This window comes from Pavona decussata, unplaced genomic scaffold (assembly GCF_977016875.1).
Source record: "Pavona decussata unplaced genomic scaffold, jaPavDecu1.1 SCAFFOLD_300, whole genome shotgun sequence".
Taxonomy (NCBI): domain Eukaryota; kingdom Metazoa; phylum Cnidaria; class Anthozoa; order Scleractinia; family Agariciidae; genus Pavona; species Pavona decussata.
The window spans coordinates 5,455,001-5,468,474 of NW_028145697.1; the positions used below are offsets into that span (position 1 = coordinate 5,455,001).

The 13,474-nt window shown below is 39.5% G+C and overlaps 2 protein-coding genes across 2 annotated transcripts; one reads left to right on the top strand and one right to left on the bottom strand.

The window, feature by feature from the left end:
- Positions 1 to 8,012: 8,012 nt before the first annotated feature.
- Positions 8,013 to 10,911, bottom strand: LOC146454807 (uncharacterized). Its single transcript, XM_085095162.1, has 3 exons — positions 10,901 to 10,911; positions 9,601 to 9,882; positions 8,013 to 9,177 (listed from the first exon to the last, which is right to left on the bottom strand). The coding sequence occupies exons 2-3, from the start codon at positions 9,829 to 9,831 to the stop codon at positions 8,566 to 8,568; spliced, it is 843 nt and encodes a 280-aa protein (XP_084951288.1). The 5' UTR covers positions 9,832 to 9,882; positions 10,901 to 10,911; the 3' UTR covers positions 8,013 to 8,565.
- LOC146454808 (perlucin-like protein) lies at positions 10,911 to 12,712 on the top strand. Its single transcript, XM_085095163.1, has 2 exons — positions 10,911 to 11,337; positions 11,907 to 12,712. The coding sequence occupies exons 1-2, from the start codon at positions 11,055 to 11,057 to the stop codon at positions 12,350 to 12,352; spliced, it is 729 nt and encodes a 242-aa protein (XP_084951289.1). The 5' UTR covers positions 10,911 to 11,054; the 3' UTR covers positions 12,353 to 12,712.
- The last annotated feature ends 762 nt before the right edge of the window (positions 12,713 to 13,474 follow it).

Sequence of the window (13,474 nt, forward strand, 5' to 3'; positions counted from 1 at the left end):
TGGATGATTTTATCCGTTTGTTCCCTTGAAAACCTCAATTGTGTAAGCTTCACAAGCTCCAGTGCTGCCTCAACCTCTTCCATTTTTGCCGTCACAGTTTCGAAATTACTGCAGTAGAATTACTTCTGTTTTTGTCCCAGTGTTGCGTGTGTCCCGTCAGAGGTGCCAATTTGTAGCGAACCCCTCCGCTTGGCCTTAGAAGTCCACGAAAATTCTCAGTTTAGATGGAGTTTAATTACAAATCCCTGGTCCCTGGTCACATTGTTCAATCTTTTTTAAAAAAACGCGTTCACTCTCTCGAGTACATAGAGTAACCCAATTTTCCCTTAACAATACCGATTCTGCAAGCTTTTCAGAATCGGTCGTACTTAATTTCCTACTTGTCAAACTAAATGACTTGATAAGATCAAAGAATGAAATAATATTGCATTGAATCGATTTCCGACACCGCTCCCACGCGGTCTTATATCCAACAGTTCCAGGTTTGAGATTTGCTATTCTTTCTCTCACTTTCGGCCCGACAGTCTCGACATGTAAGGAACATGTTTTCAAACCTTACCCAATCCACGGCAGTGCCTTTGAGCGGAGTTATCTTCAATTGGGGAAGTTTCCCTAGGCTTGCTTTAGCAGTTCCGTCTTATTTGATTTTCTTCTCGGTCATCTTCAACTCAGCGAGAAACTTTTCTTCCCACATTTCCCGCTCTCCGTCACGCAACTCGATTACATTGTGTTTCACTCAGCTTTTAATCAAACTCCTAAAAAACTGGCTCGCTGTTCAATTCACAATTCACCGTACAATTTCTCGCTCACATGTCACTACCTTATTTGAAAACGCGATCAACGTCACATAAGAACAAAGACTATGGGGGACGGCTAAGTCTATTACTCTCGCAGGTGCCAATCTGTTAGGAAATGAACGACCTCTTTTCTACTTTTCCCTGTGCTTTTAAACAGACAGGTTTTGTTTTTAATCTCTAAAGATTTGTATTTTGGCAGCCTCCAGAGCAGAGGCAAAGTTCGGTGCAAGAGAGGGTGGCCTTTACACATTTGCAGCGAAGACTCGAACAGCCTTTCTTGCAGCCACGCTTGAGCAGTTCACTACAGGCTTTTGATGCTTCTGGAAGTTTTGTCCAAAGAGGCCACCAATAATCTTCGTCTTGTTTCCAACCAAACGCAGATGGTGCGGGGATCATCTGTCGTTCCCCGAGAGACATCCACATGCTGGCCTGGTATAAGGCTCTGTTGACGTGGTTAAAAAGGGCGTCCTAAGAAAATTGTAATAAAAGAGTGTTAACCATGTCTCTTTACTAAATTAATAGATTGAATAACTATTCAAGAACTACGTATTATGTAAGTCACTAAATGTAATGAACCTCTGCTTTGACTTGACAGTTGGACAAGTTGAAAAAGACTTAAATCACTCTATGCGCTGAAAAGAATAACATATGTAAGACTGGGGTTTGTGCTGGTACATACAGATTGTTCCGCTTACCCCTGTCGGAGGAAAGCTTTCTAGCTGTCCTCCCTTTTTTGTGAGTAGTTCTCGTCAAGCAGCATTCTCGTCAACAGCAAGGCTGGTCTTGTCGTAAAGCACGATAACAAACCGTTGAAGAATGCTAAAACAAGGGGAACCTATCTCCAGTGATACAAAAGATGAGTCCCTCTAATAAAAAAAAGCTTCTGTGGCCGCCGGATACGAGTTCCAAGCTTCCTATGCTGATTTCTTTCCTTTTCCCAGGAATGCAGACATCATATCGCACCCAGTAAGTGCATGAAAAAGTGGTAGCACCCGAGATTTCTCTTCTCCCAAATACTTGCAGATACTGATTGACAGGTACCCCTACAAGATTACCCCCACAGTACTCTTCATGTGGCTTTGAAAGGCATTCTACATAGCAAGTCCTTGTTCATGATGTTCGCTCTTTTGCACGGCACTTTGATCATCTTTTATCTGACTTTCAAATTCTTGTAATGAACTTCAATATTCAAATGAGAAGACAAGACATCTGGACATAAAATACGGTCTAAAGCCCGGCTAAATGTGGTAACTTACACGAATTTAACAGCATGCGCTAAACAGAAGATTGAAAATTGAATGAAAACTTAACGAGTGAGCAGCACTCTGCGAACTGTAATTGTATAACTCTTTATTTCACCTACGCGTTTCGTGTGCGTCTAGGAAACAGGCGGTAAATTTCGGCAAGGTGTGACATATTTTGTGCGCGATATAATTTTGGGGGCAACAGATTAATAAAAAACTTAAGTAGTGAGTAGCACTCTGCGAACTCTTTATTTCTCCTACGCGTTTCGTGTGACTAACGCACGCTTTGTCAGGGAATTTAACAACACCACACGAAGCGCCTGAATATACACTCGATTGCAAAAACGTTGACACCTAAAAGCATAAACCGTGAATGATGAGACCCAATGGCTTTATGGGTATAAGTGTACTAAATTTATTTGCATATTCTAATCTCGTGCGACGTATGATGATTAAAATTAGTTGCACGTGGTGAATGATGGAAACTGTCAAAGCAAGTTGGCCAACAAGGGCCAATTTGAGTGTTATACAATTCGCTATTTGCCTAAGTTCAAAACAGGCAATGAACTTAAGCAATATTTGGTAGAAAATTATTTGGAATCATTCGGAAGAATTAAGTTAGCACTGCATTTTTTATTGCAAAGAATGAGAATGGTAAATTATTGATTATGGAAAAAAAGTTATTGTTTAAACAGTGCCCACAGATCCGTTGGGTCTCATCGTTCACGGTTTATGCTTTTTAGGTGTCAACCTTTGTGCAATCGAGTGTATACCTAACTCATACTAGAGTTTACATTTAGTAAGAACACACCTACGGATATACATATAGGAATGACAAATTCCGGGGTAATTTGTTTAGAAAACAGGCGGAAAATTTCGGCAAAGTGTGATATATTTTCTGCGTGAGCTAAAACTGTGCCCTTCCCCCACCCCCCCCCCCCAAAAAAAAAAATAATAAAATAATATTAATAATAATAATAATAATAATTAAATCTTAAGTAGTGAGCAGCACTGCGAACTGTAGTTGTATAACTCTTTATTTCTCCTACGCGTTTCGTGTGACTAACGCACACTTCGTCAGGAAGTTTAACAGGGAGTTTTAGCTTAGACTCTGGGCCTTCCCCCCCAAAAAAAATTAATAAAAACTTAACTAGTGAGCAGAACTCTTTGAACTGTAGTTGTATAGCTGTTTAATTCTCCTACGCGTTTCGTGTGACTAACACCAGTTCGTCAGGGAGTTTAACAATACAACACGAAGCGCCTGTATATATACCTAACTCATACTAGAGTTTACATTTCGTAAGACCACACCTACAGATATACAAATAGGAATGACAAATTCCGCGGTAATGCGTCTAGGAAACAGGCGGTAAATTTCGGCAAGGTGTGACATATTTTGTATGTGATATAATTTTGGGGCTTACAGCTTTAGCTAATTTAATAAAATTTGATAAAACTATTTAATAAAAACTTAAGTAGTGAGCAGCACTCTGCGAACTGTAGTTGTATAACTCTTTATTTCTCCTAGGCGTTTCGTGTGACTAACGCCAGTTCGTCAGGGAGTTTAACAATACAACACGAAGCGTCTGTATACAGCTGTTTCGACAAAGGTTGTCCAAGAAAAAAGCGTAAAAGCGTACGCAACAATGCTGAAGTGTAGTCTGGGAAATACCCAATAGATTTCACTAAAAGCTCAGAATCCATAATGCCTCGACCATACAGCGAAGACTTGAGATGGCGGGCAATATGGATTCGAAGCTTTTGAAATTTATTGGGTATTTCCCAGACTACCTTTCGGCATTGCCGCGTGCGCTTTCACGCTTCTACTGGACAACCTTTGTCGAAACAGCTGTATATACCTGACTCATACTAGAGTTTCCATTTCGCAAGAACAAAGCTACGGATATACATATAAGAACGACAAATTTCGCGGTAATGCGTCTAGGAAACAGGCGGTAAATTTCGGAAAGGTGTAACATATTTTGTGCATGATATAATTTTGGGGCCCACAGATTAATAAAAACTTAACTAGTGAGCAGCACTCTGCGAACTCTTTATTTCTCCTACGCGTTTTCGTGTGACTAACGCACGCTTCGTCAGGGAGTTTAACAATACAACACGAAGTGCCTGTATATATACCTAACTCATACTAGAGTTTACATTTCGTAAGAACACACCTACGGATATTCATGTAGGAATGACAAACTCCGTGGAAATTCGTCTAGGAAACAGGCGGTAAATTTCGGCGAGGTGTGACATACTTCGTGCGTGATATAACTTTGGGGCCCACAGTTTTAGCTCAAACTGTGGGCCCCAAAATTATATCACGGACACAATATGTCACACCTTGCCGAGATTTACTGCTTGTTTCCTAGATGCATTACCCCGGAGTTATGTATATCCGTAGGTGCGTCTTACGAAATGTTAACTCTAGTATGAGTTAGGTATATACAGGCGCTTCGTGTTGTATTGTTAAGTGTGCGTTTGTCATACGAAACGCGTAGGAGAAATAAAGAGTTATACAACTACAGTTTGCAGAGTGCTGCTCGCTAGTTAAGTTTTTATTAAATAATTTATATCCTGGATTTACTACGTGATTGTTTTACCAAATGCTAGCTGACTTTTTTTTCGCATAGGTAATGACATATTTACCCAGCCCTTTGAAACGCAAGAAATCAGGTTTCTGTGTTACGAAATTTTGAGCTGAAAGTTTTTCAATGAAAACAACAGATGTTATTTACGACACAATCCGAATTTCAGAGGCTTTATCTCGAACGCAACCATGACTCGAAAATGGATGGCTGTTCAGTTGTCAATAGCAACCACACTGAAACGCACGTGTGATTGAAATGTAAAACTCGAATGATTGAAAGGTTTGTCCACTCCTTCAGCTGATTTTATTCGGTTGAGCAGCAACAAAGTTCAGTTCCACTTCAAATTAGCGCACTGTCCGTTTGTACTTTAGAGCTGACTTGGCCGATTGGAAGTACGGTGCTACAACTGAAAGGTACGGAACGATCTCAACCTTTTAACCTAACTAACTAGATGAGATAACAGTGTTTATCTGAATATGCTCTTCTATAGGACAGACGTCGGTAAAAGGTCTTTCAGAAAATATGTAGTCAAACTTCTCGGATCTCGCATTCTTGAGTTTTGCAGCGGTCGCTTCTCTAACTTTTCGCGAGTCTTAAGGTCGTCGCACTTGTCTGAAGAACACGACAGTAGACATTTTAAGTTCCTTCAAACATTATTTCACATTGGTGGTACGCTCTTTCCCTCCAAAGTCACTCCAACAAACTCGACCAAGAAAGTGCCTGGTGGTATCTCCAGTATTAAAAGGAATGCTTACTTGCTAAATGCTTAATTATTTTGGTTAAACTCGGAGGACTAATAAAAATCTGTCCCAACAGAACTAATCCAAGCACGTACCAGCTACAAGTTGAAAGTTCCGTTATCTTTGTTTAAGTTTTCTAGCTTTTGTTTCTAATCGTGCATGTTGGGGTGTCTTATTTTCATATTTAAGAACGGTTTCTTGTAAGGATCGACTAAGCGTATACAAAATATAAAAATCCGATTTCCCCAAACTTACCAGAATAAGGGGCTTGGTGAACTACTTCTAAAAATAATATTTATAAGTTTTGTTTTGTTCAGAGCTTTATTTATTTTGGGGCAATTTGTTTAAAATTTTTCACATGCAGCCCGGCTAAAATCACGCCGAAGTAGGCACTGTTGCAGAAGTTCCCTTTTATACAATTGGCCTTTTCTACCCAAAACTCAGCAGAAGAAACAATTTTATTTTGTTAGATGACTAGCGGTGTCAAATTTAATTAAAATGTAAACATGAATTTTTGACCAATTGTTTTTAAGTTATGCCTTTTTACCGGTGATTATAACAACCTGATTTTGGCTACGTTCAAGGACAAAAAAGCATTTTGGTACATCGCTTTGCCCCACGATTCGAAACTACACTCCGGGAAAACATAATCATTTTAACTAAACATTGATCGAATAAAAAATTGGGGTAAATTAAACGAGTTCTCAGAGCGTTTTCAAAACATGTCACTTCAGCAATTAAGGGCGACCTTTGACTTTTCATACTCCGTAAAAACTAAAATCTTAAACTAAAATTTTACCTTATACAAGACCATCACCACATTAAATTGAGATGGTGATCATCGTGTTATTTCCCTGTCCAATTAGGCCTTTGAATTTGAAATAGCTTTCGATTAGCAACCGGACGTGTCTGTCTTCTCATCGTCCAAGGGTTGGCTGAGATTGAACATCATCAGGAACTGAAGTAGAAGTCGAGTCTTCTGTAACTAAATGAATACAGATATAAAACCAAATAAGAATGGCGGGAGTTTTGCAAGTGCTCGAAAACATGGGGAATATCGGGAAATAAAAAGCTTTTAACAACCAAAACGAACACTTAGCTTGCAAAGCAACTGCATACCTGTTGCAACTGTATACGGGTGAACAAGTAGCTCCGACAAATCCATTGACAACCATCCGCAAAGGCTGCACTGATAATTGGAAGTGCAAGTAGTGCTTTCCACACTTTCCTCCATGTTGAACAGAAATAGCGAACAGCGAGGTACTGGGATTGAGAAAGTTCTGGAAACAGCCAAATGGAACGGTCAATTTTCGGGCGGACCGGTCCAACTGAGAAAAGTGGTCCACCTCGAAAGGTGGACCAGTTTTTTCGAAACTTTTCCGGTTGGACCGAACCAATCCATTCAGTTTTGGACAGAAATTTCCGGAAATTTTGGTTGAATGGATCGCGCCCTAACTCTCCCCCAATCTCGTACCAAGAGTCCTCTGGCTCTTTGGCCAGCGGTTGGTCCCCAGGAGAGACTCTGGGGTACTGGAATTTTATTACCGCATGATTTCTGCGGTAAAACAATGGAAGCCGTTATGGAACTTATACAGAGCAGCCAATCAAAACATTTAAATGTTTTCGAATTCTCCAGAGTCTCTCCTGGCGCCTACCCGCTGACAAAAAAGCCTGAGGCTGCTGGGTACGAGATTGACTCTCCCCTTGTTCAGAGCTTGTTCACCTTGTTCAAGCAGCGGAAAGTGGAGAATATACAAGAATTTCGAGGCAACAACTTCAATATTCAAATGAGAAGACATCTGTACATACAATATGGTGTAAAGCCCCGGCTAAACGTGGTAACTTACACGCATGCACTCGACAGAAGATTGATAATTTAATGTAAACTTAACTAGTGAGCTGCTGTCGCTTATTTTGAAAACCAAAGATGAGTCCAACAATTCTGCTGCATCACCAATCAGAGGAATGAGCGTAGTGACAATCTGCACTCCCTGCTAGCAGAGTTCTCTATGATTTAAAGGGACTTTAAGACGAACAAAACAGTATTTATAGGCCGCGGCCCGGCCTATGTTTTCCTGTGAATTTACTGGAAGCTGATTTCGACAAGTTTTGTCATTTTAGATTTGGTGTAATAAAGTACTATGGATTGAAGTTCATTGTGTTTTCGTTGCTCCATATATCATCTTCAAGCTTAACGGTATTAAACGCTCCCTGTCAGTTTTTGATGTAGGCTTAATAGTGACCGTTGCAGTTAGACTTAAATTGAGGTTCTCAAACATCTAGAATAAGATTGTTTAAATCTTGAGTTAAGATGAAAATATAACTTCCACAGCACTTTGGATCTAAGGAAAAAGCATCTTAATCTAAGACGCCATCGTCGTTTAAATAAGATGAAAGTCATCTTATCCTAAGATGAATCGTCGTAAAATGAGATTTACGCGCTGTCTTACCATAGCACCAGAATTAAGTTTAAAAAACGTCTTTAAAAGTTTTTACGGAGTATATTGTTATTATTATTATTGTTATTATTATTATTATTATTATTATTATTATTATTATTATTATTATTATTATTATTATGGGAAACACTGACTTTCCTTCGCCTGAAGACGCTTATTTTTACTTTGCTGGCACATTTTCTGTAAAGGAAAACTACACATCTGAATGTGGAGTTACGTACTAGTTATGAAAGATAATTTGACAACTAAAATTTGCAATTTAACCCACTTTGCGCAGGCGGTTCGGGTTTGTTTACCGCGAAATTACGATTTTAAAGTCTTTTTACAACAGACATACGACATCAACTACTCGGCAAACCTCATTCTGCTTAATGCTTAGTAAATATTTCTTACCTTAGAGATCTTTTCCTGCCTAAAAAGTCATAGCCTGTATTCATTGCAAAATTATTGAGCGAGATCGCCGAAAGTCCCAAGCTATGTCAGTTCTCCATAACATTTAGGAAACTGTGATACAAATTTGGAACGGTATAGTTCAATTCTACATTGTGGTAACCATTTTTTTCTTTCTTGTGATCTCACCACTTGCTGTCAATCCAACGAAGTCTTAAGTGAAAAAGGACACAGAAATAGAAGTAAATTTCTTGCATCACAAAGGAGTAATAATTATAATGAAACAATAAACTTCAAGTAAAACTATAGATAGGGATACGGCGACTGTCTCAGGTGAGTAGTTAGACTGAGGTGCCACAACCACTACACCGCTTTACAACATCTCTCAACACGGAAAGGTACTCTGCTTTGCGCCTTGGGTGGAATCCGTCTGCAGACGCCCCCAAAAAGTCGCAGATACTCTTTAAAATTCCTAAGCTGAGTGTTTTCATGCAGCCTTTTTTATTCAACTCATACAGGTCCAAGTTGTAGTACGCAATAGGGTGTTGTAACTGTACTTCATCCAGCACAGCCTGACGGGTTTCGTGGTATTCTTGTTGCTCCTGTGCAGCCCTAATATCTGAGTCACTAACCTCCACCGCGTGACGCAACTTAGATGCCAATCTTGAAAAGAAAGACTGCACCTGTTGTGTGGTTAGGAACTCACCACTCGAAAACAGCCTCGAACCATCTGATTTTTTTGCAAAACGCATATCTTTCGCCACTTGCTCAGGGTTTTGCTTGTGACCTGTTTGCTGCCCAATGTTGAATTTTTCCTCCAGGTATTTTCTTTGAGCTTCACTAAACCGTGTCGACTTCTTTGTGGGTTTTAACGCCCAACCCTCAAGTAAGCTGACACCATCCATCTCCTGCGTTTTTCTTGCTGCAAATGCTCTTGTACTGCTGTTATCGTCCTGAAGGAGGGTGTGGTATGTTGTTTAAGTAAAGCGTAAGGCTTCTTTAGGGTTAATGTATTACCAAAGTAAGTGGTGATTAGAAGGCTAATGGTAGCCTTACCTACTCTGAACTCTTTTATATTTTGTGCCGCTCAGTGTAATAATGTAGACTTGTTTTACACATGATATAGTTAATAGTCACTCAGTAAGATATGTGATACTTAAATTGTTAGTTGGCCAGGTCTCTGTACTGTTCGGTGGATATTTATAACATTCGAATTTATCTCATTTTCATTTTTCGGGTATATGTTCCTCTTAGCTTCAACTTGTGATTTGCTGTCTGAACTTCTTTCCTTTTTCGACGTTAAAAGCTCTCCAAAGTGTTAGCATGTCAATGGAATACTGAAAGATGTTTAACGTGCTTACACCATCAAGTTTTACCTGAGGCAACTCACAAGCAGAGACGGCAGCATCAACAACAGCAACGCGAACCCTGTTGACACCTCCATTAGCTGTTTGAAGCTGTTCAGCATATTGTACATTGTGGACCTCATTTACGTACTTGTGCACATGGGCCTTGAAAGTCGCTGCTTTTCTGTCGCAGGCCCCTTTAACCCCTTGAGGGTCACTGAAATCCATTCTGCATACATCTATTCCAGTGTTTGCCTTCATGTGAGTACATGATGCTGTTACAGCAGAACTGTGATAACATCCTGCGTTATCCTGCTTATGGGGACAGTATCACGCTATTTTTAGTAACACATTGAAAATCGGAAAGCCGCTATTTGGTGCATAGCAGCCAAGATATAATGACAAAATTCCATTAAAAGGCTATTAGAATACAAAGAAACTATCCACAGATATTTTCGCCGGCAGATGACCAAGATAGAGAGCGGTTCAAATTTGAAAACGTCTGGCGGACGTTTTCAAATTTCGCTGTTGTAACGCACTAAAAATCGCCGGTTGTACTATATTTTGGTTCAACCTTTCGTCATAGAATCACTATTAATATTTCTTTCAATTAGCGATTGACAAATTAATTAACACAGTGTTCAAAGTTTAAATTTAATGAATTTTGGCCAAAAATCATGATATCTCCCATCGATCTCCTATGATACTGCCCCTTTAAGATCATGCTCATGGAAGCAGTGAGATCTTAGTTCATAGTCCTTACTGTCGCCGAGAGCATATCCACTGCAATGGTCTCCTACAGACGAGGACTCAGCTACATGAACCTTTTCAAAAAGAGAAACTCATGAATTACTTGACTGTTTGACTATTAAAGTTTCAATTTTAATTTTTTTGCCAGCAATTTGTCTGGTAAGTTTGGTTAAAACGCTCAATAGAGAAAGGATTATCAAAACAAAAGCCATTTCCCATACATGAGCCTCTTAGAGAGATATATTTTTTTTAATCTTGTTTTAGTGCGTGGTCATACTGCACGGCTATTTTGAGAACGACATCTGATTGGTCTGTTGTAATGATGTAATGAAATTTGACTTTCGGTAGGTTTTGTTCCCTAAAAAGCAATTATTGACACTTTCGACTCCACTTTGTATTAAGTATCAAGTTCGTCGCTAAATCTAAAAAAGTTTGCCGAACGTAGCAAAACTTGATCCCAGCTTAACCCGATTTATAATCAATAGAATATATACCGGGATCCGAGTTCCACCGAGGAGGTTGTTGAAAGGTCGAGGTCTTAAAGAAATGTCGGTAATGTATGTAGGACTGTATTGCTCACCTTGTAGTTCTGGGAAACTTCTCTTCATCATTCACTGAGATATGTCCAGAAATACACGCAAATGAGATGCGTGAGATGTAGGATATACATCGCAAGGTGTCCCCAACCCTAAATTCTACTAAAACACAAATAATTATGTCAAACATGAAGTCATATGAAAATGAAAAAAAAGTTCTGTCTTATATCTAAAGTACCCGTATTCAGGGTAAGGTGCATTTCTGGACATAAATGGACTCTCTCTCACTCTCGTTCCGCAGAGCCAAAGATGGGTTTAAAGGAAACAGTGTTTATCATGCTCTTTACCCTGTCACCGGTCGTAGCGGATCGTGGGGAAGAACTGCAGAAGGAGATAGACGAAATTAAACAAATGATTAATGAACAGGTCCTTAAGGCGCTTGATGATCTGTCAACAAAAGCTGGAAACTGCATACTGATAGGTACGAGAATTGTAGTTATAATAAGTTATAAACATGAAATAAAAAGAACAAGTCTTATTTTAAGATTTCTTGAAGCATTTATTAAACGACCCCTCGTTCATTTCCCCAGAGTAGCTGCCCAAGTAAAGGTTTGAGTGAATTCATAACTTTATAAATTTCTTCTCTAAATTCGTTATTCCCTTGAAGAGAAGCTAAAACAATTATAGCTTGAATGTTAATTCACATTAGGGCTACAAATTAAACAACTTGAAAGCTAATTTCGTTATTCAGTTTGGATCGAAAAAAGGCAAAGCAAAAAACCAATTGGTATTGCCGGGCAAAGACCATAAAAAAGTAAATGTCGTCTGAAGAGGACGTATAACCCAGTTGCTTAGTTAACTTTGCACTTTTACAGAACGTTTCCTGGTGTGGTATTTTCTTATAGTTTAAATTATGCAAGATTTGCCTAATAACATGTCAACTTATGAAAATTCTAACGTGAATATTCTCTGACTATGCAGATATATCTGAACAAAAGACAGAACACAAACAGACCATGGTATATGTGTTTTAATTTTTTGCTTTTTCAGGTTGTTCAGCTGGCTGGGTTGAACATGAAAAATCATGTTACTACATCGATGATACTCCAACCCAAGCTTGGAGTGCTGCTCGAGAAGCTTGCGAACGTCTGGATGCATACCTGCCTATAATCAGCTCAGCAGAGGAAAACGAGTTCATCGGTGACCTGGTGTTTAAACAGGCCACAGTCACGTGGGGTGGTGCGTGGATTGGAATCCAGCGAAATCAGACAGATGGTAAGCTGCACTGGATTGATGGCTCTCCAGTAGCCGGAGGGTATACTACACGGTCAAAGGGGAATCCAAGCGGAGGTAACGAGGAATGTGGCCACATAATGGGAAAGGCTGACCAAGGCTGGGAGCACCAGGAAAAAATGTGGAATGATGTAGCCTGCACTTTAAGCAGTTGGTATAAAAATAAGTACCCAGTTATTCTGTGCGAGAAGTCACTGATCTAGGGAATACAGCTCCTTCCTAGAGTGCAGCCGGTTTCATTATCGTTTTAAGTTAAAGGCGAAAGCGACTATGTTAAAGTAATTGATAAGCTTCTATTGAAGTACTAACTAATCAAAAGCCTGACATTTAGTCAACTTGTATTATAAGTTAAGGTCAATATATACTGAGTCAATTAAAAAAAGGGTGTTGGAAACATAACTTACAAATGGTTTTATTTGTGTGGCTTTTGCAGTAACTTGAGGGGGGGTTCTGCCGTTTATCCTCTCTACCTCACCTTGATTAAAACCTACATGGAGTCAGCAAGGGAGGTAATGACATCTGTGCGATGCGGGTGCCTTTATTCTCTTGGTAGCTTTCTCGGCCCTACCGGTACTCAATCTATTATTTTGTTTCGTTCTTAGATTCACCATTGACATCTCCACTCACTGGGTTAGGCTCCGAAGCTTTCAACTCCTTTAAACAACGTTTGGAGTTCTTCATCGTTAACATCTGCTTGTGACAGAACCCCATAAATAGTGGCTCTCTTGACTGCTATTATTATTTCTTTAAAAAAGTTCCCCACCGTCTGACGCTTCCAGCGGAATGAAATGCTAGCAGTTGCAGATAACTTGATTGAAAATTATTTTGTTGACTTTCTCATGATCCATGTTTCCCATTAACTCCTTGATCTCAGGTGTTTCTTCGACGGAGTCGTTTCTTCGTCGGGCCATTATGCGTGTTAATACATTTAAGAAAGCATGTGTTGAAACCACCACAACGGCAATAAAACCTCCCGCATTCTGTTACAATTTTTTGAAACACGCCTTTATTAAGGGACATGAGAGGAGGGAGGAAAAGGCGAAGAAACTGCACTGCAGAGAAGTGATTAAAACTAAATACGTTACAAACTGGACTAGTGTAAAATTGCAAATTCAACGGAAAACGACACTTACATATGTTTTGGAGCTGGGTGAACTGTCGTAACACTGGACTAGACTGATTTCCCTCTGAGTGCTGAGGACTGAGGAGACAAACAAAACTATGTAACTGACTGCTTTCCGTGATGAAAAAAATACACTGAACTTCCCTGAACTGTGAACATATGTTATATAATACTAGCCAAACGTTTGAATGAAATACGAATA

Excerpts from the sequence above, each read along its gene's own strand:
- LOC146454807 (XM_085095162.1), bottom strand. The coding sequence starts at position 9,831 with ATGAAGGCAAACACTGGAATAGATGTATGCAGAATGGATTTCAGTGAC. Across the intron at positions 9,178-9,600 it reads CTGCTTGTGAGTTGCCTCAG|GACGATAACAGCAGTACAAG; the intron begins GTAAAACTTGAT and ends ACCCTCCTTCAG.
- LOC146454808 (XM_085095163.1), top strand. The coding sequence starts at position 11,055 with ATGAAAATGAAAAAAAAGTTCTGTCTTATATCTAAAGTACCCGTATTC. Across the intron at positions 11,338-11,906 it reads TGGAAACTGCATACTGATAG|GTTGTTCAGCTGGCTGGGTT; the intron begins GTACGAGAATTG and ends TTGCTTTTTCAG.